At 39.4% G+C, this 22,764-nt stretch overlaps 3 protein-coding genes across 9 annotated transcripts in view; 1 reads left to right on the forward strand and 2 right to left on the reverse strand.

Annotated features, from left to right (window-relative positions):
• Window positions 1-15,027, reverse strand: part of ubr3 (ubiquitin protein ligase E3 component n-recognin 3) — a 34,472-nt gene extending 19,445 nt beyond the window's left edge. Inside the window, exons 1-24 of one of the 5 annotated variants that reach the window (XM_034562440.1) lie at window positions 14,551-15,027; window positions 13,185-13,324; window positions 12,786-12,938; window positions 12,430-12,585; window positions 11,890-11,930; window positions 11,510-11,576; window positions 11,300-11,430; window positions 10,765-10,993; window positions 9,724-9,903; window positions 8,769-8,902; window positions 8,534-8,620; window positions 8,388-8,453; window positions 8,212-8,301; window positions 7,977-8,105; window positions 7,812-7,864; window positions 7,601-7,734; window positions 7,236-7,321; window positions 7,008-7,149; window positions 6,210-6,306; window positions 5,023-5,164; window positions 4,625-4,729; window positions 4,365-4,535; window positions 2,127-2,572; window positions 821-909 (exon numbers count right to left, since the gene is read on the reverse strand). In XM_034562440.1, coding sequence (XP_034418331.1) covers window positions 821-909; window positions 2,127-2,572; window positions 4,365-4,535; window positions 4,625-4,729; window positions 5,023-5,164; window positions 6,210-6,306; window positions 7,008-7,149; window positions 7,236-7,321; window positions 7,601-7,734; window positions 7,812-7,864; window positions 7,977-8,105; window positions 8,212-8,301; window positions 8,388-8,453; window positions 8,534-8,620; window positions 8,769-8,902; window positions 9,724-9,903; window positions 10,765-10,993; window positions 11,300-11,430; window positions 11,510-11,576; window positions 11,890-11,930; window positions 12,430-12,585; window positions 12,786-12,938; window positions 13,185-13,324; window positions 14,551-14,984 — 3,502 coding nt within the window. In that variant the 5' untranslated portion in view covers window positions 14,985-15,027. Of the gene's footprint in view, window positions 1-820; window positions 910-2,126; window positions 2,573-4,364; window positions 4,536-4,624; window positions 4,730-5,022; window positions 5,165-6,209; window positions 6,307-7,007; window positions 7,150-7,235; window positions 7,322-7,600; window positions 7,735-7,811; window positions 7,865-7,976; window positions 8,106-8,211; window positions 8,302-8,387; window positions 8,454-8,533; window positions 8,621-8,768; window positions 8,903-9,723; window positions 9,904-10,764; window positions 10,994-11,299; window positions 11,431-11,509; window positions 11,577-11,889; window positions 11,931-12,429; window positions 12,586-12,785; window positions 12,939-13,184; window positions 13,325-14,223; window positions 14,243-14,287; window positions 14,307-14,550 lie in introns of those variants that run through there. The other 4 variants (XM_034562443.1, XM_034562442.1, XM_034562445.1 and 1 more) reach the window with 4 other exon arrangements.
• Window positions 15,028-15,080: 53 nt separating this feature from the next.
• mettl5 (methyltransferase like 5) lies at window positions 15,081-19,647 on the forward strand. Of its 2 annotated transcripts, none has more exons than XM_034562449.1 (7): window positions 15,081-15,163; window positions 17,435-17,549; window positions 17,648-17,832; window positions 18,545-18,627; window positions 18,962-19,013; window positions 19,109-19,158; window positions 19,531-19,647. In XM_034562449.1, the coding sequence occupies exons 2-7, from the start codon at window positions 17,440-17,442 to the stop codon at window positions 19,570-19,572; spliced, it is 522 nt and encodes a 173-aa protein (XP_034418340.1). In that variant the 5' UTR covers window positions 15,081-15,163; window positions 17,435-17,439; the 3' UTR covers window positions 19,573-19,647. The 2 variants fall into 2 exon arrangements, with proteins under 2 accessions (XP_034418340.1, XP_034418339.1); XM_034562448.1 differs by lacking the exon at window positions 15,081-15,163 and adding an exon at window positions 17,111-17,354.
• The window catches only part of ssb (small RNA binding exonuclease protection factor La), a 5,292-nt gene continuing 1,731 nt past the window's right edge, over window positions 19,204-22,764 (reverse strand). For both annotated transcript variants that reach the window (XM_034562446.1, XM_034562447.1), the window contains exons 4-12: window positions 22,198-22,372; window positions 21,544-21,651; window positions 21,349-21,452; window positions 20,669-20,740; window positions 20,544-20,586; window positions 20,320-20,460; window positions 20,046-20,232; window positions 19,836-19,958; window positions 19,204-19,745 (exon numbers count right to left, since the gene is read on the reverse strand). In XM_034562446.1, coding sequence (XP_034418337.1) covers window positions 19,666-19,745; window positions 19,836-19,958; window positions 20,046-20,232; window positions 20,320-20,460; window positions 20,544-20,586; window positions 20,669-20,740; window positions 21,349-21,452; window positions 21,544-21,651; window positions 22,198-22,372 — 1,033 coding nt within the window. In that variant the 3' untranslated portion in view covers window positions 19,204-19,665. The remainder of the gene's footprint in view (window positions 19,746-19,835; window positions 19,959-20,045; window positions 20,233-20,319; window positions 20,461-20,543; window positions 20,587-20,668; window positions 20,741-21,348; window positions 21,453-21,543; window positions 21,652-22,197; window positions 22,373-22,764) is intronic.

Raw genomic sequence — 22,764 nt, forward strand, 5'->3', positions numbered from 1 at the left:
GATTCTACAAGCAGGGACTTGGCCCACTGTCACCTTGCCCCAATGAAAATGTACAACAATGAAAGGTTTATTTCAGCCAACAGCAGCAAGATGTCCTTCACACTAAAACGTGTCACTGTGTTTTATGCACTATAAAAGGTTCCGTACACCTATGTCAGAACCAACTCAGTTTGATGAGCACAGTCTACCATGGAGGACGTTGCAGCTGTATCAACAGATTGAGAATGTCCATTCTATACTGAAGTAAGTTTCCAGAATCATACAAAAGGAGGAGGCCTGCAAACACCACCCAGAGAAATGTGTTCATTTCACGAGAACTAAAAACAAACAACAAAAAATAAATAAAATCATACTTTACAGACTTGGAAACACATCCAGACTTAAAAATGAGAACTTCGTCTCACAAGTTGTGACTGTTCAAACACAATGCATGTTTTAAAACTCACTGGATTAGACGCAAATGAGAAGTTTAGGTGCACTCGTTAGACAAGTTTAGGTGCACTCGTTAGACAACTTAACGATGGGGAGCATTGTACACACTTGGCTTGCCTGTTTGGCCGAACAGCATTAAGCTAGAGACAGTAGAGTGAATACTGCGCTTTGATGTTACTGTAAGTATGCCCAGTAAAGATTGTGGGAGCCCATTTGACCCCTTGCTGCTGCTTTCCTGATCTGCAGCGCAACCTGCCATGATTTGGTCCTCTTTACAAACTATTTTTTTTTCAGTCACTGCTGCAACAGCTGTGTTAGTAGTTTGAAGTTCTAAGACAACAAAACTGAGGCAACCAGTTGGCAAAAGGGTGAGCTGGCCTTTTCTTACCAACATCCATGGCCGTTTCCATGAAACTCTTCTGTCGGGAGGCAAATTCAGCAAGCAGCTTCTGTTGTCTCTCTCTCGCTCTCAGACGTCTGAAAGTAGAACATGCCGTGTTTAACTTGGGTCCAAAATCAACTGAATATTAATTTACATACGAGGTACAAAAACAAAAGTATAGTCATACAAAAATAATCCCTCTAAATCAACACTTACAACACACAAGACGTGTCTCTGCCTGCGATCTTCTCTCGTTTTCATTTTACTGTGTTTGGGATGTTTCAGGGAGTTTCTCTGCTGTTTATAAACCACAACAGAAAAATCCTACTCTTAACTTTAAGACCTTTTACATAATTATCCTAGTGATATTCTATTAAAAAAGAATTTAATTAAAAAAAGATATACTAAGCAAGTGAAAACAGGGATTTCATTCACTGCTCTTAGCACCCACTTGCTCCATTTAAGAACATTAATCTAGGCATTACAGTAACATGGGAGTAACATGTTGTGCAGGGCATGTTTCACCCTTCATATGTGCGGTGAAACAGACCACACACACACACACACGCACATGCACGCGCACACACACGTCGACGATTTGACCAAGGCTGTGTTATAAAAGTTGGAAAGGTTGCTTGAACTAATAGGGTGGGTTGAGCTGCAGACTTTCAGGGTGACGGCTGACTGTAAATTAAGTCCCTATTAAGAGGACCTAAACAAATGCTGACAGGAACGTCACAGCTCAATAATTCTCACGCCTCACGGGTGCCAACAACCTGCTTGAGGAACGGGCAGCAGCTTCTCACTTCCACTGACCGCACTACTGCCTGATGGTTGCCTTGGAAACAGCACTTTACCTATGTCTGTGGGGTGAAGCCAACCCCAAACGCAGACAATTATTAAATGGTTATAGCACATTCCATCATCATTAGAGGAGGTAAATGGGAGACACGGACTAGTGGGTGAATGTGAAGGAGTCAGAAACCCCCAGCAAGTTTGATTAGATTTTTTTCAAACAGAAAATAGACATTTTAATGGCGGTGCAAAGATGATATCATTAGATAAAAAACATTTTAAAGAGAAAAACGTAAAGACCGTTTGATATCTTAAAATTCTGTAAATTTGGCTGAAAAAGCATAATCTGCTGCTGCTTTGGCCACATGTTGGTGTTAATATACAGAATATCTGTTTTTCAACAACAAAAAGAAATAATGAGCAAAATTAATATGCACCATGAGCGACGTGCGTAAATGTAAAACCATCGTGGCGAATATGTTATTTAACAAAGAAACACGGTACACTGTTATGTTACCTCTCTTCCTTATCCATGGTTTTCTTGTCAGCGGGACTGTTCTTCTTTGGTGGCACAGGAGGACACACCTTTCCACAAATGTCCTGGATGCTACGCTTGATTTGGCAGCTGCGCGTGGCCGCCTTGGTGAGGATGCGCTCGATGGCTGTAATGCCATCTCCGTGAGTGTGCCGGCTCATGTCCATCTCCTCCAGCCACGACGGCGACAGAGAGTTTTGCTTGGACGACAACTTCTGGTGGAGCTTGATGAGGAGAGACAGCATGCTCTCCCGGATCTCCAGGATCTCGGTTACCAGCTGCGGGGGGGTGCCTGGTGGGACCCAGCGCGTTGAGGAGCTCTTGGGCCTGACAACCTGGGTGGCTTCAGTGTTGCTACGGTTGATTATCTCCTGGAACTTCCTCCTCCGCTCCGCTACAAGGCTGAACACCTGAGCTTCCCGCAGATTCTAGGAAAAAATAGAATGACATTTTTGACTGAAATGAGTTTGTATAGGCGACAACAATCGAGTCTGGCAATGTTAATGCCATGCCCTATGATTAAGTGGACACAATGTAAACACATGTGGTACATAAATAAATTATGTGCCACACAAACAAAAATTGTCACCGCACATAACATTGCAAGTATCAAGCCGACATCATATCAGCAAGACATGCAAAGAGAAAACTATTGTGACCAGCATCCCTGTATTCCACCTGCATCTGGGTGCTTTGTCAGATCTGTCGTTGGAGCACAAACACAATCTCCTAAAATGACATCACTAGTAGTCTGATGGACTTTGATGGATTGGAGGGGTGATTCATTACCATAGTCAGACAAGCACAATACGCAAATTGAAACGCCGATTATAGAATTTCAGCTAACGTTTCACAAATAACTTTGCCGATACCAATCGGAACAACCATGTTCCTGCAGAGAATTCAAAAGCATCCTGATGGGCACACAAGCCTTCTGAAGGACAGCCATGACCTGACCTGACGAAAAGGACCCGAGCTGTACTGTTAAATAAAAATATATAATACAGGCCAGTCAAGGAAACATCAATCATATTGCCATGCGGTTAAAGACGTTTACCCAAACCTGCATCTCGCATATAATTAGTTTCAGCAGTCAAGAGGGAAGGAAACTGCTGAAGCGCAGCTTTTAATCACACCATAACACACCAAGGCAGGCCTCCTTTGAAAGGTGCAAAGAAATCCTTTCATAATTCAGATTTAAAAAAGTAGACAAACACAGCTGCAGGTGGCATCAAACATCAGCCTTTTTATTAAAAAAAAAAGGATGTAGATACCTCTCTCCAATTCCCTGAAAGACGTCTTGAGTTCTGTAGAGCAAGTACAGCAAAACCAATAACAATAACAGTAATTATGTAAAAAAAGAGGAACAAAAGACGATACAAAAAACATATTCATGTCAGAGCGAGCGCAAATGTAATGTGTAATGTCCTAAAACTATATCGTAGAATGCTGACTGCTACATTGGGCATGAAAAAGTAAGCGGATCACCAAAGTAACTAGGATGTATCACATAGGGACCATGAACATTGGTTCCAAATGTCATGGTTATCCATCTTAAAGTTGGTGAAAAATGGATGTTGGCCCAGTAACGAGTCCTTAAGGGATGTGACCACAAACCTTCCTGGGAAGACTGATATGTGAACCTCTCCAAAATCTGAACGGGAAAATTACATATTTTCACAGCCTCTAAAAGTTGAGACATTATAGCCCACTTTCTATTTAGATTCAGCCACTACCTGCTATGTGAAATAAGCGTTTAAGAATCTATATTGTTTATGATACTGATCATGTGGTATGCTGTTTACTTGCAGCACAGAGCCATCAATTCAAGTCAGCATTAGCACCATGTATTGTTTTGTGTGTCAAACTGAATGAGTGGAAACCACGCCTTATTCTATTCTAAAACCGACAGCACTACATGCCTGGTAAGTATATTTTTGGACATTGGATGAATTATAGTCCAATAATCATTGACCTTTTAGCTTGGATCTCCTTAGAAAAATGTCTGGGCCTTGCGCATATAGAAGTTCAGCTTTCTTGCCCACCCACTGGTTTACTTCACTGCCATTTGTACTGGGAGGAGCTATACAGTAAACAACAAACTGGCCTTCAGGATAGTCACTAGAGGTTTAACTTCGAGGTGATTTTATTACAGCGATGTCACTCTGTAATCAATGGTAGTGTAATCAAGCTCAGCTCACAGACAGAGCTACCTTTTACCTGGCCATAAGAAGAAGCTTCAGTGCTGGTGCTCGGCGGGGCCTCTCTCTTCACTTCAGGAGCCGTTTCAGGAACCCGAACCCTCACAAAGTTGATGACATGATGCAGGTTGGAGAGCAGGTTTGTGCCAGGGAACCAGCTGTCATGGCAGTGCTCCTCAATGCAAGGCTCCTGAAAGCGTAAGATCGGTAAGACACTGACGGACACTAGGAGTCTGCATAGTGAGACGCTTGGTTGTAACTCAGACATCCGTATCTCACCTCATCCTCCTTGTTGTCTTGAACCTGGTTGTCCAAACCCAGCTCGATCAGGTACAGCACCATGCACAGCACATGCTCTGACATGTTCGGATGATCCATCCATATCTAGACAAATCAAACTATAAGTTAATACTGAAGAGCAGACAAATATCATCCCCCTCACTACTGATACCAACTAACCCCCTGGTGTTAACATTAAACAAGTGTTTGCCTGTCAATACTTGTCTTTTTTCCCCCTAAATAATCCCTCTCTGGTATTGTACCAATATCTTGAAATATGTCAACATTAAATCATTTTCAAGTGATATTACAGTTCTACCAATTTAGCTCAATACGTGAATTTAGATGCAAGATCAGCCCTGTAATACACCGCATGACTAGTCGTTAAAAAGGTTCACCTTGTAAAGGAGAGTGAATATCACAATGTGCAGCGTCTTGCAGTGCAACAGCTTGATGAGGCCTTTGTAACACGGATGGAGAGCCGTCCTCTCCTTGTAAGGTGGCCATGGGTTGCCAGTGTGAATGCCAGCCTGTTTTAAACTAGGTGACGTAATCAACAAGAAAGAAATGATCAGAGCAACGACAGAGGAACACACAGAACATGGTAATTCATTACCAAACCAATAAGGGCGGGAGCTAGCTTACATTCAACATAATGGTTGTATTGCCACATAAAGCAAGACGATGAAAGTTTAATGAAGTGACACCTTACATTGTTCAGAGTAATTCACTGCACAAAAGATTGTAGTCTATGCAACAAAGCAGCCGACGGGCAGCACAGTCACTCCCTATAATAGTGATGAGGGGATCATTTTTATATAAAACTAGGGCCAGCCTGACAGGCAATCCATCATATTCAAACAGTGTGAATGAGCAACATGAGGCTGGTATCAGACTCTGAAGGTGGCAGTGGCAGCTTCAATATGTTTCAAGGAAAAATATGCCTTTGTTTCAGCTTTGTTAGTGCATGTAAAAGAAGTATAATTAACTACTTTCAAGCACTAACAAAGAAGGCCTAAAATCCCATTTAAAAAAAAAAAGGTTATCTTCCCAACTTCTATTTCAAACACAGACGTTCTCAGTGAGAGACCCTTCATTATGATTAGCATCTTCACACGTTCCAGCGACCATAAAGAAAATGAACCCCAAAGTATCTCCTTCACCTCCATGCGCACATTTGTCTTGGGAGACGTCTGTACCACAATCAAACAAGAAAGATTTCCTCAATTCTATTACAATTTAGACATACATTTAGAAATATTGATTTTTCTCGACAGCTATCTAATTGGAACCAACTTGAGCACCCAGTAGATCTGACCTGTCTTATCATGTCCCTTTGTGGGTAGAAGAGAAAGAGTTGACCCTACGACACTAAACAGAGCATGATGCAGGTTGGTGTTGTCAAGGACGACTGAGCAGGAACATCAGAAAAAAGAATTAAGTACGGTCAAGCTAAATGTGAAGACATTATGTGACAAACAACGATAAAAACATTTAAATAAAAATCACTGCTTATCAAATATTTATAATATAATTATAAACGCACCTTTTACTTTGGGAAACCAAGGCAACAGTGTTAACTTACAATGCTGAGTATCTGTCCATTGCGGACTGGACGTCACGCCGATAGACTGTTCTGAGAACGACCATGATGGGGTCAAATTCCTTCTCCCACACCTCCGCTAGTTTTGAAAAGGGGGAGAAATGTTTTGTGACCTCTGGTAAAGAGTGAGATTGATTCACTTTCTTCATATTTTCACTTTCTCCACGTGAGTGGTGTAAGCCTGCCCCCAAGTGGTCTGCTGAGTACAAATGACATCGCTCTATTGCTCAAGGCTTTCAGGCTTTTCATTTTTAGCATTTTGACTAATTTCTATTCACAAATTAGAATCCAAAGTAATAAAATATATTGTATGTATTCCCTCTTGGTTGGTTTTGTATGATATGTGCATATCTACCTATAATAGGGTTCCTCTGGCAAGTTCGATTTAAAGGGAAAATTTGCAGATTTTCTACACTAGCTCTACATATCCGAGTTAGTTATATGGTGTGAAAAACTCCCACAATTGTTACTGATGTTCTCCGTCTCCGGGGCGCAGCTGCAGAATGCTCACTGTGACGTGACAGTGACGTACCTGGTATAAGGAAGAACTACTGAGTGCTACTTTTGCCTTAAAAGCTGTGTGGCACAACGCCGTTTAAAAACATCCTTGTTCTCTTTGTTTGTGTTACTTTCCCAACAGTAAAATTGGCATCCCAATTGATGAGTCCAGAGGGTGGTATGGATATAGCATAACCACTTCAAGACACTTCTGGGACATCCAACAGGTTTCTTGCTACAATGGACTGTTAATAAATCCTGCCTTCCACATGCACATCTTACCTTTTGGTGTGTACATGCCCTGCTGCATGGAGCCTCCAGGCTCGAACACCGGTGCTTTGAAATCAGCCACAGCAGAGAGCATGTCCTCAAAACTACAACTCCCTGGAACAATACCACTCTTTGGGTTGGGATTCTCAGGAATCTAAGAAAACACTATTAAGGAAAAGAATTGCCGTGGATGACTGAATATAATTTCTCTTTTTTAAACATATTTGTATTGAAGGATACGAGGTCTAACAGCGCGCTGTGTGTGCGGTCATTCATGCACAACTGCGAGACCATTTCACCCCGAAGGATCTCGTCATCCGTCATCCCTGTTAGTGAGAGTGAAAAGTAGAACGTAAGGACAAACTGATGAAGATCATAGCCGGACATTAAATGTGGAGGGGTTTAAGCAAATAGCATGTTGTGTCTTTTAGTCAATTTAAGTCATAGTCTGCCTGTGACCACAGTTCCTTTAAAATAATGCAGATATATTTCACCATATATATTTCATATTTTATTATATAGCATTACTGAGGCTTGTTTTATTTTATTGTAAGTGGTTTGTTAAGTTCTTGAAGACTGTGTGCATCCTCTGTTGTACCACTTACCCAAATGAACACGAAGGCTTGTCAATATGACCAAAAAGGTCAGTGCTCCTTCAAGCATCGGCCTCTCTTGCTCAGAGTCCAACACAGCATTCTGATGCTGGGATGCCATGGTCAATAGGTCTACCACTTTGAACCTGTGTGACAGAAGACAGCATTGCATTACAAATCGTACAATATTATATGAATGCATGTGGAAGAGTTTAAAGCTTACCTCTCAAAAACACTTGAGATAAAGTAGTCAGGATCTAGTCTTGATGCACAGACCTGTAAAAGAAAAAGAAAGAAAGAAAAATAAAATAAGAGAAAATTAAAATAATGATTATTATTACAGTATATGACTGATACTGATCGTTTTCTATAATATAGCAATACAAACCTGGAGCAAATATATGTCTGGGTCAATCATGGAGTTGCAGAAGTGTGATTGCACGTAGGTCATAGCCTGTCCCTTGATCTGCAGACCATTCCTGACCCACATGTTGCTGTGGATCTCTGACAGGCTTGCCTACAGCCATACATAGCAACATATTAGTTAACATGTGGATACAGACTTGGAGAGAATATAGATATAAATAAAAACCACAAAACTGTTTATGGGCTAAGTGTTATACCTGGATTTGGAGTGGATGCACCATTATCTTCATCAGCATCTCTTGGTCGGGCAGGAGGCTATCCAGGTCCAGGCCTTGGCACCTCACAGCCTGAGATTTTCAAACAATTATATTGAAAAACACACACAAACATACTGCAGAATTATGACTTAAAGAGATAAGCGCTTCTGACATACCTTGCTGAGGAACATGGCATAGTAACGGTGCAGTGGCAGGTGAAATGTCACTTGATTTGGAGCAGGCTATAAAAGATTTAAGAGCCATGAGAAACAGGTGGGGAGAAAGCCTTGGTTGTAAACAGTGGTGTGGCTTTTAAATATACCTCGTCAATGAAGCCAATGGCATCAAACCAGATCTGCAGGGTCTCCAAGCAGTAGCGTACCACAGTTTTACTATATTCCTGCGTCTCCTGTGAACAGAATTTATGTTAAACATCGACATAGGGTCAGACAGTAAGTGCATACATGCCAGGATATGTTCCATTAATAATTTCAGATTATCAGGAATGCACACAGGAGATGTGTAAGAGAGGAGTCGGAGTGTAAAGACAGACTCACTTTGACTTTGCAGTGTGTCAAGAGACCCCACATTGGTTGCGCACAGGCCTCAAGCTCTGCTGCAAATGCTGCATAGTATGTCTGAGATTCAAATTCCACATGTTCATTCAACTCCCGCTTATTCAGGTTCATACCTATCAGAGCAGGAAATGGTTGAAAATGTTAGACAGTCACCAGCATTGTAATGCTCATATGAACAATCAATATAAAAAGCACATAGTGGACCTTGTGTTTTGAAATTTCAGCGCCTACCTCTGAATATATTTCTTTGATCATGCACATATTAAAATGTCTGTGTATACTTATGTTACCATATTAGCAAATGGGTTTCTATTCTTAGAAATAAAATGTGTCTGATGAAAGCCAAATGAATCTCTATTAAACACAGGAATGTAAAGCAGGATCAGTACAGCACACATGCAGAGAATGTAATAGTGACACTGCACATTAAGTCAGCAAGAGGATACTCCAGCCCACTTTGCGAGGGTGAGTGATATTTTTAGGGACGTGGGGGTAGAGTAGACACAGCAAAAGAGCAGCACCAACCACACTCCTAATTCAGTGACAGTCATACACCTCACAACTCACTTTTTTTCTGAGGCATTATCAGTAGAAAACGGGTGAGGTCTGTCTGTCTGACTAAACATAATGTTGATACATTAAGTCTTTCTAAGTCTAGAAAATCGGCACACGCATTCAAATCAAGGGTTGTGTTCGACCTGGAGAAGATGCTATGGGATCCAAGAGCAACATCTGTTTCATGACCATTTGTCTCAGCTGCTAAACTTCTAATCTGAATTATCAAAAAGGTATCACAGGGAAACCAGAGCATCTGTACTGGATACTTAGTTATGCATTCAAAGTTTCAATTTATTGTGGAAATGTTTTCCAAAATGGATGCATGGGCACCAACATTTATTTGAATATACCATATACCTATCCAACTATGACTTACCTTGGAAAAATGACACAAAGCTCATCCAGAGCATCAACAATGAATGGTCCTCGAGGAACTTCTTTGCTACACTTTGGTGTGAGAGGATGTTAATAAAATCACTAACTAATGGCCAGTAGGTGTTGTTCTTCAACAGAGCTTCACTGCAGTTCACCACAACATGGCGACTGTTCTCTTCATCTACAAGAAACAAGAGACAAGAAAACACAAACATCAAGTTAATTTTGGCTCACTTTGTATTTCGTCATTTAAAATCAAGAAGAAAGGGACAAATAGGAGGAGAAAGACAATAGACTTGCAAGTTACATGACTCAACACCGGGCTGCATTACAGGGTAACAATTCTGTCTGCAGCATAAAAAAAAAACTTTAGTTCAAGATAATTCACTCAGAGCCTTGACAATGAGAAAGGTCAGAGTTGTGCACTGAGGAGGATTACAAATGGAAAGCAGAATAAAAAGCTAGAGTTTGCTTTTTTGAAAGCATTTCACAGGCTTCATGTCCCCAATTTGTTCTACGAAAAAGAGTATTCAGTTTTCATGATTATAGTTAATGATGAACCATTAACATAAATATAATGACCTCCTGGTATGATGTTATCAAGGCTTCATGGACCAATCCATAACAGTGGATCTTTTGAGTAACTGAATACAATGGAATTATGAGCTTTGACATTAAAGCTCCATCTCTGAAGGTGAATTTAAGTTTGGTAATGCAATCATTTTACCATGTATAGTACCAGAGAAGTTAATGATCAGTCTGTAACATCAGCAGTCACTTCTAAAAAATAAAAAAAACAATATCCAGAAAAGCATGTTGTTCACAACTGTTCCAAACGGAGTAACAAATCAGCAACCTGCTACATCCTCTACAGAGCTTTTTTGAAGTGGGACGAGGTTCAATTCAATTCAATTAAGTTTATTTTGTATAGCCCAATATCACAAATTACAAATTTGCCTCAGAGGGCTTTACAATCTGTGCACAGTGTGTAGGTGTGCTCAATCCAAAATTATTAGACGTCTGACACAATTGGACAACTTACCCTGAAGTTCACTTTTAATAAGGCAACTCTCCATCATGTAGAGGAGGACTGTGACCATGATATCCAGCAACTGACACTCTTCAGTCACATGTCGAGCCAGCTCCTCGTTGCTAAACAGCTGCACACTAATATGTACAATGCGGTTGGACATAGTATCCGACTCGTGGCTTTTCATCAGAGTTTTCATGATGAATGCATAATGCTGAACAAATGTTTTTGTAAATGTGATCTGCCAGAGAGGAAGAGAAAAGCCCATAACACACAATTAAGGCGTACTGTTATGACGCCGTCGCTTTTAAAAGGAGGATTCCATTTCCTTTCAAAACACACACACACACACACACGCACACACACACACACACACACACACACACACATACACACATACACACATACACACATACACACATATATATATATATATATATATATATATATATATATATATATATATATATAGCACCGTTTCAGTTTTTGTTTCAACAGAAGGCCAGACATGCATCTGGTGAAATAATGTAATCGTGAGAGTAAATACCTTGTAATCTTGATCTGGCAACATGTTTAGTAGGAAAGTGACCATCTTCTGAGGAAACTCATATTTTATTGTCCAAAACAGCAACTCCTCCAGAAAGCACTTATGCTTCAGAGATTCAATAATACACGGATCTGAGGGCAGAAAAGGGACATGATAAGATGGCCATTTTGTGTACCATGTACTAGTGCATTATACTTTCTTTACATTTACCTTTGGTACTACTGCTCAGCTTAACCCTCTTCCTCTGTCCAACAGACTGTCCTGCATCTTGGTCCTCCTGAGAGGAGAAAAATAAAAAATAGGTTTACAAAATGTTTAACAGTTACTTTAGATTATTTCATATCAATACTGAAAAATGACTAACATGAAATGTTAAAAAGAAACTCAATTTATCATTACGATAATTTAGTCATCATTTAGCTAGGCAAATTATTAAGTAAAATGCCCAAATATAAACCTTCAAGAAATCTATGGGCATTTTTGTTTTTTACATTTAAAAAGACGAAATGATGATTCTATTATTATTATTGAATTTAAGTACTAACTGGTAAAAATGTGTTAGTTATTCTATGCATGATGCTGGCACAAACCTCTTTACTAGACTCATCTGGGCTCCCTGGTGCGGTGGTTCCTAAGAAAACCAAGAAAAAGATTTAGCCAAGTAGCCATTAGCAGCATCGAGCCACTGGACACAAACATACAGTTGCCCAAGATATCACAATATGCAAAACTGAATTTGTTCAAACAGCAATATTCAACATGGGTTAAAATAAGCTACGACACACGGTCTAATTCCTTAAAAAAGTCAAGATTTCATTTCTCAAGAAAAAAGTGCTGAGATCTGAGCTGTTTGGCAATTAACTTTATTTGTTTATCTTAAACTAATGATACTATACATTAATATTATCTGGAATAGCTATGCAGCTCAATACTGTGCAAGAGTGTTCGAGAAAATGGTTACTGCAAGTTCACAGGATTGTGGCTCGATCGAATAATGTGTGAAAGATAAGTCCTAACATTAACTTAACATTTCTGACACCTGCAAGGCTCGGGCTCATGAAAGCAATTTCAACGACCGACAGATGGTTAGTGGCAATATGTTTCATATAAAAAGGTAATGGTCATCTTACCCAATAGGACCATTGCTCCTGCACCTCCTTCAGCACCACCCGTGACATCAGCAGTGGCACCTTGGACTTTCTCCTCCACAGACACCAAACCTGAATTCTGCAAGGCTGACAAATACTTGTCATAGTTCTTTTTAGCATACAAATTCTCCTCTTGGCCTGCAACAGTGAAACAAAACAGTTATTGCAACAATTGGTATAAGTGACCATTGTTTAAAAACAATTAATGTTATATTCCGATCAGAATCCACAGCTTAGATGAAAATGCGGTTTTGGAATGTTCTAATGTGCGACAAAGAAACCACACAATAATATTCTTCAATAATTGGTCGAACACAAACTCCAGTATAGATATTTACCCATGCTCAACTCCTTGAATGTTTGCTGATTGGTCAAGATCTTCGTCAGTACAGTCCTCATTGCACCGCCCATCTTTGTGAGCTCCTCCAGGAAGGAGATCTGAGGTTCCAGCTGCTGCAGGACCTTCTGCAGATCTCGCTCAGTTGAGGTGTCTGGTAAAGCAAGATAAGAGATACATCAGACTCAGCACTTACATTACTGTGGAAGTAAACAGTTGCATAACACTCTGTTTTGCATGAGACACACATCATACTGTATATAAAATATCAACGAGTATGACAAAATATGAAATACTAGGATTGTGAGTCATTTTTCATAGTTACAACATTTGTTCAAGATGGTCGGAGAGCCAAAGTATATTATCTCCCTAAAGAGAAGACTGTCATGTGTGTCTTCACCTGCTTCAATGTATCCATCTCTCAGATACTGTATAATGCACAGGATGAAGTGAGGAAGGACCATCTCAGACATCAAGAGAAGGTCTCGAGGTATTGAGGGGACATTCTCCCCTGTTCTCAACCGATGCCTTCTGCAAAACCTGCAAGAAAAAAAACCCACAAAAAGTTGATGTGTCTCTCTCTCTCTCTCTCATATCAAGTTTTGTTTGAATTATAGTATCATTCCATTAGAGGCTCCATATTGGTCCTGCCAAACCAGAAGGTTGCATGTAAATATAATTTAATTTGACCTTTAGTCTGTTATATAGATTTACTTGTGATCGCAGCACTACATTTAGTTCATTATTCCACTGGATTGAGGTTTAAAAATGGTTGTGATTAGCCGAGCATTACAGGGCAAGCACTTGGGACCTTCTATTTTTTTTTTAAACCCTGCCCAATACACAGTCTGATCCATAGCAACACACAAACTACTCTTGCTCATATTGCTCAGACAGTTTGACTGAGACAAATTAGTCAGCAGAAAAGTCAGCTGCTTGATGTCACAATATGTTGTTACTTCTGAACAACAATATCCAAACTATGCACATAATGATATGTTTTAACTCAGTCTTGCAATATTTTATCTAAATTAAAATTATACATTATGGTTTTCTAAAGAGGGAAAACTATCATTAAGAACAACAATAATTGTTATTGTTGTTATACAATAAAAAAAAAATCATAGCTATGCCTGTCTGCAATAGGGCTGGGCAATATGGAGAAAATATCACAATACGTTTAATCAAACACCTCTATATCGATATTGCCACAACATTGTTCACAAAATATGCACGCAACGAGATAACTGGTAAATAACCATCAGTAATGTGGCTATATTGACTAAATAGATTAAAGTAAATAACAGAGCAGAAAACGACCAAGTTCAGACTATTACATCACTTTTGTGTAAAGCCGCCTTTAAATCAGGACAAGACAACTATGTCATGCTACGATATTAAGATATCTTATCTCATATGACGATGTCGATATATAATACCATTATATGTCCCTAGTCGGTAATACAGACACGTCGAAGCTACAGCTGCGGGTGTCATAATTACAGTGATGGTTAGCCTGGCTAGCCCCTCGGAGCAGAGATAACTTGACGCACTTGGTCGAGGGTTAATAATACAGCAGCATTGGAAAAAACAGCTGCTGACGGGCTGTAATCTGCCTCCAGATCTCACAGAATCACCTGGAAGCTAAACAGACTCCGCAGATGAGGACATCATCAGAATTAGCCCACTGTCACACCGAGACCTGTCACTGGCCGATAGCTTAGCTTAACCCGTCTCACTAGCAGCTAGCGTTAGCTCGGACTTACCCACTCTCCCGCATGACATTCCCGTCTCCACAGTCACAGGCCCCGCCGGCCTGGCTCCGGAACATGTTGAAGTCGTGGCCCGTGTGGTCTCCGTTGTTGAAACACTCAGCGCACAGGGACATGCACGGGGAGATGCCACAGGTCCGGCATCGATACGCCACGAAATTGGCCGTCCAGACCAAGCCGCACAGGGTCGCGTTGTCGTAGGACCGGACGGTTTTGCAGAACTCCTCGAAGCCTTCGCCTCCTGCGATGAGACATTTGCACCAGTCGAGAGCCTCGGTGTCCGCCGCTGGGGTTTCGGGATTCAGCACAGCGTCGAGCAGCTCCTGGAGTTGTCGGACCCCGGAGCCGTTGTCAGCCCGATTCAAGTCTGCCTTCAAGTGGGCTGCGGTGGCTTTCTTGTCCCGGCGCAGCAGCGACGCCGCCATCATGCACTCTGGGCTTGTTGTTCCACTAATTTATTTTTGTTGTCTTGTTTCCATGTTCTCGGGCTTTCTCGCGGTAGGACTCGTTGCGTCGTCCTTCGGCTGACGAGTTCAGCGGACGCTCAGTGTCCAACGATGACGGGTTCCAGTTTAGGTCCCTGATCGAGCTCGAGGCGTCTGGCTCGGTACGTTCTGGTCGTTTGTTGTCTAGTTTAGTCGAAAAAAACAAAATACAGAAATACCATTTTTTTGTTTTGTTTTCGGTTGCACAAGTGTTTTTCTTTTTTTTTTTGTCTGAATCTAAAAACGTAAATACGAGAGAACCGAACTAAAAATAACTAGCCGATTTTAGTTTTTGCAAATCCTTTTTTGTTTTTTCTTTTGAAGACAGACGGCAGGCGACCCGGAAGTACAAATATGTCCACAAAAAAAGCCACGGCAATATAAGTATTGCAGGCAGGTAATATAGTTTAGTTAAAGTCATTTGTGTGTGCAAAGTTGTTGCTCGTGTATTTTGTTTCTTGAGTGAACGCAGAGCAGAGTATTTATGAGACGCACAGTAAATGTGTGTACCCTTTCTACTAGTAGATGACAGTATAAGTGGATTTAACCCATACATTTAGTTATATGTACCTGTGTCTTTGATCTAGGTTATTGATAAAGACGTATTTGCTGTTTATTTTCTCGGATATTTAATGTTCATGGTTAATTTGCAACCTAGTTATAAACATCATGTATTTACTTGTTATATGTGTGTCATTTTACAACCAAACATTTCTACATGGTGGAGTGGGCATGTGTTGGATCACGAGGCAATAAACAATGACAATTAAAAAATAAAGAGACAGTTGGTTTATTCTTCCCTGTGCTTCCCATTTTTACCTTCGTTACTATATCACCACTGCACCATCATGACTGTTACTGTCAAAAATAATATAGCACTGTGTTGTGTGGTCGGAGTTGACTATGTTAGTTATTATAAGACTGAAACATGGAGAGCACAGCTACTCACATTTCAAAGATGTTTCACATGGTTATAGGAGTCAAATTATTATTCGGTGTTGTTGCCTGTTAGCCTATATCTGTGCATGTACATTTATATAAGTCATATTAATTGTATGTGTAAACACTTAATGCTGATTCTGATTATATAAATAACAATATATTAATAGAGGTAGTTTGCTGTTCCTGTAAAACTGAGCAGCAGGGCTATTGGGTCTCCCAGGCTACATGTTGGTCAGTAACACATTTACATCAGTAGGTCATGACCTTTCTTAGCTAAGAGCAGTAGCTCACAAGTAATATCTGATCCAATGACACTCTTTGGAGGACACCTCACATTTATCAGATCCAGAAATGGACATCACCCTGGACAACGTTTCTAGAATATTTAAGGTCAGTAAAAAAGGTCACATGCCCGTATTTCAGGTCACATGCCCTGCTTTGCATCTCTCTTCCAAATAAAATAATAAAAGAAGTATTTGCAAAAAACGGTTCTTTCGTATAAAGATAAAACATTATCTAAGAGACAAAGTGTGACTGTGTATAACATTTGGTACATGATCAATTATCAAATTAAATAATCCCCCACTTTTAGAATATACTTCACCGTTTCGTGTTGTACATACATTGTTTTTTACTTTTATGTATTTAAAAACAAATATTTAGTTTTATTACATTTTTTAAAATGGTTTAACTGTACATAATTTATTTTATAATACTACATTTTTTGTTTTCTCCTCTCACACTTATCAGTTGTATTGTAATGAACTATCTCATACTCTAAAAAGCTTGTTTGTGTCAGCATGCAAGTTGTTAAATGAAATAACCCCCTATGTTACATTTTTATAAGACACGTTATTCATATTGTTTCACTTTTTATTTTTGATTAAATGTGTTTATATTACATATATATTTTAATGTATTATTATTTGTAACCATTATTATTATTACTTCATTTTTTTGCGCAATCTTGTTATTGGTTGTATTTGAATTAACTAAATCATATTATAAAATACCAATTCGAAACGTTGCATACAAAAATGTATTTCATAAAACAAACAACACATTCATGGAGGAACTACGATCACGCTTTCCGGGGTCGACGCCGGATTGTTTTGGTTGATGCACATTGCACGTATTCTAACGGAAGTCGTCTTCAAATAAGCAATAAATATACACTTACAGCGGTAAGAGCCGAAGAATAAACATTTGAAATAATTATCAGTGTTGTCACAACGGTTGTACGTAGGCGTGGGACATTGCAGTCGTTAGTAATGAAACTAAAAGAGTTAGAGAGTTGTTTACAGCAAGTGGACACGTTTGAAGAGCCAAAGATCCTCCTTGAGCAATATCCGACCAGTCCTCATATAGCTGGTGAGGTGACAACGTGTGCTTACTGGAGTTTGTCGCTAGCGCGCATTGTTCTCATTAACTTTCCGTCTCCCCTCCCACAGCATGCATGCTTTATACAATCCAGAGCACGTTTGATGACATTGAGGGTAAACTAGTAGCAGATCTGGGATGTGGCTGTGGAGTCCTCAGCATTGGGGCTGCGATGCTTAATGCAGGGTGAGAGTATCTGAGCGTCCAATATTGTTTTCGTCATATCGACAATCTTTTCACTCATTCCTCATTTGATTAATTTTCTCTCCCTCTCTCTTATTCAGTTTGTGCGTCGGCTTCGACATTGACAACGACGCACTGGACATATTCAGAAGAAATGCGGAGGAATTTGAGATTTCTAACGTGGATCTGGTCCAATGTGACCTGTGTTCTCTGGAAGCAGATGCTTATGCCAAAAAGTTTGATACTGTAATAATGAATCCACCATTTGGAACTAAACACAACCAGGGTGAGTAAACAGTGTATCGGGCTACTCCGGTGATTTAGTAGTGTGTACATTACATTTAATTGGGGGAAATTCAAATCGGTCAAGCAGAGGCCGAGGTATCCTTGTTTAGGGTTCATTGTATGGGTCAAAGTAGGAAAACCACAATCCTCATAATGCAAACCATTGGCATCTTTCTGTACGTGCTTCCCTTTGGGTAAACACCGATGTCTCTCAAACGCTACACCAGATGCAACACAGATTGTGTTTATAATGAGCCATATGACTTGAAGGTGGTCGAGATGGGGAAGATTTCCATGTTTACGCCTTGTTGGCATTCATGTCATCGGACAACTTATTTTTGCAGAATGTGACAAAACAGCCCAAGGTTCAGATACCATCATTCCCAAAGCTTGAAGTCAAAATTCCTTAGTGGAAGTTTGCAGTTTGTAAAAAAAGTGGACCATATCCATTACCAATTGGTTTACTGACATTGAACCATGAACTCTGGATAAAGGGAGACATCCACATTTAAGTGTTCAGGTTTTTTGTAAACCTGAAAAAAAAGTCTGCGCTTTCAGATGTTTGTCGTCATCACAATGTTGGATTTTTGACGTAAAGTGTTTGAGTCAGACTAATCCATGAGCATGGCATTAGCCTGCTCGCTTAAACACATCTAGTTTTCACAGGCCAAGTAGTTCATGTGTACTGATCTTCATGTTTTTATTCTTTGAAGGCATGGACATGAAGTTCTTATGGGCCGCTTTGACAATGGCAAAGACAGCAGTGTATTCACTCCATAAAACATCAACACGACAGGTGAGTATTTAGTTACCATAGTGGTCACATAAGGAACTGTTATTAAATAGAGCCGTCGGGGCAAGTCCAAGCCAGGTTAGAATGCAATTTTATAAAATGTCTGAAAATATCCAGTCCATGGTGATGTCCTGGTTTAGTCAATCCAAAGATATTCAGTTTAATCTAAAAATAAAAGTGGAGGAAAGCAGAAAATCTCCAATTTGAGACACTTTCATTTAGGCATGAAACAAATAGTTAAGCCCAGTCAAAGCTTAGGTCCTCATTTTTAAAACTTTGACTCGTCTTCATCTGCAGTAAGAAGATTGAAATGCACGTTTACTTCACCTGATTACAGCACATTCGAAAGAAGGCTAATGACTGGGGAATGAAGATGGAAGTAATAGCAGGTAGTAGTAATAATAATAATAATAATAATAATAATAATAATGTAAATCTTCACGATAACTAAAGTATTCAAACACTGACGACACTCTCTTTACAGAACTAAGATATGACTTGCCAGCATCCTACAAGTTCCACAAAAAGAAATCGGTAAGCTGTCTTAGTGTCACGGTGTAATTGACTTCTCACAAAAACTTATGGATTTTTATGTTTTATTTGCTATTCACATAAGCAAACTTAAAGAAAAAACTAATAAAAAAAGAATTAGCAACGCAGATTGTCTCATTCACTGTAGGGAATCTACAAAGAAAAACAACATGATGTCACACAGACTCTAGATGTCACACAGGCAGATCTTACGAAACCTACTAAATGTTGAAGTGTAATTACATTGCTGTCAAAGTGCAGATTTATGTTGAATAATAAAATCAAAATCGTAGGAGAAATAGAGATACACAAATAATGCGAAAGGCATAATAGAAAAGGAATTAAAAACTGACGTTTTTGCAAATTGTTCTCTAGGTGGACATCCAGGTGGACTTCATACGATTCTCCAAAGCTTGACATTTTCACTGGAATGGATTAAAGTTGCCTCTGCATTTTATTTTCACCGTTTATAATAAATCTTCTCAAAAAAAATTCTTGGTGTGACTTTGACTAAGATCCATTTTCAGTTTTGGCAACCTTTGCTGCCGGACCATCAGCTTCTTTTAGTTCTCTCTTTGGGGCTGCAGGTTCTGGAGGAAAAGCACAAAGTGGATCCATTAATATAATTAACAATGAAAGAGTCAACCAAGTGTTTAAGCTCCAAAAGATGCTGAACTTACTATCGTCCTCATCATCGCTCTCAAATTTCATCTTTTTGCCCTTGTACTGAGCTCTGCCTTGATCTCTGCCACCTCTTCCCCTTCGGCCTCCTCGTCCTCTGCCACCTGATCTTCCTCTGCTAACTTTTAAGAGCAGATACATTAAAACCAAATCATGGATTCAATTATTGATGATTTACAATCATTTTAGCTCAGCTGTTAAGTATTTACCTCGGTTTTTGGACCTGTTGAATGATTCTTGTTGAGCGTCGATGATATTCTTCAGTTCAGCTTTCTCCTCATCTCCCTCAAGCACCTGCCAGTTAACACTGTTTTGCTTGATTTTCAATTCCCCTCCGTTTGCCTCTTTGGCTTTATCGAATGCTTCCTTTGCATTCCCATCGAAAAGTAGGGCACCCTTTTTCAAAGTAAAAATGTATAATATTAATGACATTTCAGCTTGTTTTTTTTCTAGTGCGATTCTTGAGTTAGAGAGCTTCCTTACCTCTTTGGCCCCTCTTGTAAAATGAACCCACTTAATCTTTCCATGCCCAGAGAACAATTCATGGAAGTCCTCTCTTGAAACATCTTCAAGCTCTCCTGAAAACTTCAACAAGCAACCAGTCTGTTCATTCATAAGCAGACCCTGCAACACAAATGACAAATTATTATTACTGAGACCAGAGCCTATCCAAGTGCAAAGCTCATTAGCACCTAGGAGGAGCTCACCATTTCTTTCTCTTCTGCATTGTTCTGCTGTTGTTCCTTGTCCCTAAACATTTGGGGGGAGGGGGGTCAGTAATAAAACAATAAATAATTGTTTTAGGACAATACAGCATTGGTTTTGTACTCACTGTTTAGCTTTTGCTTTCGACTCTGCTTTGAACTGTTTTCGCTCTTCCGCTTTCTTTACATGGTAGTCTTCTCTGCAAGTAGAACAGCAATCATCATTATATAAATGGTAATATTCAAAGCAGAAAAAAATTTTTTTAGTGCAGTTTACTTCAGAAAACAAAGATGTAACCCGTCAGACCATATTGACACCTTTGGGAGACACTAGATTTTAAATGTTTAATGTAGACAGCCAAGAGTCTTTCTAGTGTATTCTTTTTATAGCTTGTATGCACAGTTTCAGTAGTTTAGTCATTTTAGTTTTTATAAAGGGTCTATTAAACATAGCTGTGATTATAGTCCCATTAGTATGACCATGCTGTAAGAAAAACCTCAAAAAATACAATTTCCAATAACTGGATTGTGAGTAGTGGTTAACAGTAAGCACCCGAGAAGTTATAACGGTCAAAATAAATCCATTAAATTCTAGAAATGTGCTGATCAGGCTTACAGATTAGAGGAATGCAGTAACTGCATTTTTCTCTCTCCCTCCAAATTACTTCCAGCGAGTCATTCTGCATTCACATCTTTGAAAGTATGTCACTACCACGTTTGATCATCCATCAGATCTTGTGCTGACGTTATTTCTCAATCAAAACACAGTATTTGTCCACTATAGATACCAAGAAGCAGGACAACTTACCTTGACAACACAAGCATCTCATTGTCTTTGAACGATTTTATGTCTGAACGTTCTAGGAACTGCTTAGATGCTTCTTCTGTGTCAAAACAGACAAACACCGATCCCTATGAAAGAATTCATTTAAATAATTAGAAAAATCTTCCCAATTCCTTGGAAAAGCATACAATTGTTGTATCGTTACATAAATGTAATTACCTTGAACTGCCTTTGCAGGGTTCTCCTCATTTGAATGTTTTCTATGGGGCCTTTCCCATTCAGCCACTCCTGAATCTCATCAAGGGAAATTCCGAGAGGAAAACCTTTCTAGATGAGAAAAGATATTACAATGTGGTTAAAACATTAGTATTAATTCAGAATATGTTCAATGAACAAATACGGCACAACATGATATGCTGATGTTCGTCAGGAAAACACCTGATCTATAGTTTTTTATAAAGTAAATATAGACCCGGTTGTTAGTTTATTAGGTACTTCTAGTCAAAGCTAATGCAGTCCAATACAACAGTCCTGCAATATATTCTACCACCATGAAGGTTATCATGTCCAGTTTTTGTTAGAACTGTTTTAGAGTGGTGTTCCTATCATTACATCCACCCTAAGTATATCCATGTGCGTAGGCTAAGGCAGGAACACCTCTGTTCAACTACAAACTATAGCCTCTATAAAATAGAATATTCGCACAGTTGAATAAACTCTAAAACAGTTAACAGAAATTGAACATGACATTCATGAAAGTAGAATATGTCACAGAACTTTTGTATTATACTGAATTGATTTGAGCTAAATGTACCTAATAAGCAATCAACCGATGAAGGTAAATGTTTGCATTTAATAAATAAATAAACCTACCATGTACACAGATTTGTGTTTAAGAGCATCTTTGTAATCATCATTCACTTCTGGTAAGGGTTTGGTTGGAGACCTCCTGACTTTAGTCTTGTCTTCGCTCAGTTCCAAGATACCAGTCTTTGATTTCTGGAGAGCTTCAACGATAGTGCTCGTTTCTGTAGTCAAAGACTTCAGCCTGGAAAGAATACAAATAATCAAATCTCAAAAGGGGTAGTAATAAAGGCAAATAAATTGCTACGACACTGCTCTTAAGTATTTAGGTTTGATTAGAAAGTAACAATACTGGCCCACACTGACTTCTGTCTACATAATATTCAAAATGCATAGACTTCAAATCAGTTGGATTTTGTCTCCAATTATATTGGCCGGACATGAATACCTCTTATTAAATCCAGCAAATAGTTCCTTTGTTCATGCAGGTGTGCCTTTCTTTATGTGTGCATGATGTGACTAGGGTCAGGATGAGGTCATGTGCTAATCTTGCCTTGCTTGTCATAGGTCATACAATGGCTACACAAACTGTTAGGTCATCACTGTCTTTCTCTAACGTTTTTAGTTGATGTTGCC

The sequence above is a fragment of the Cyclopterus lumpus genome, chromosome 21 (assembly GCF_009769545.1).
Source record: "Cyclopterus lumpus isolate fCycLum1 chromosome 21, fCycLum1.pri, whole genome shotgun sequence".
Classification (NCBI taxonomy): Eukaryota; Metazoa; Chordata; class Actinopteri; order Perciformes; family Cyclopteridae; genus Cyclopterus; species Cyclopterus lumpus.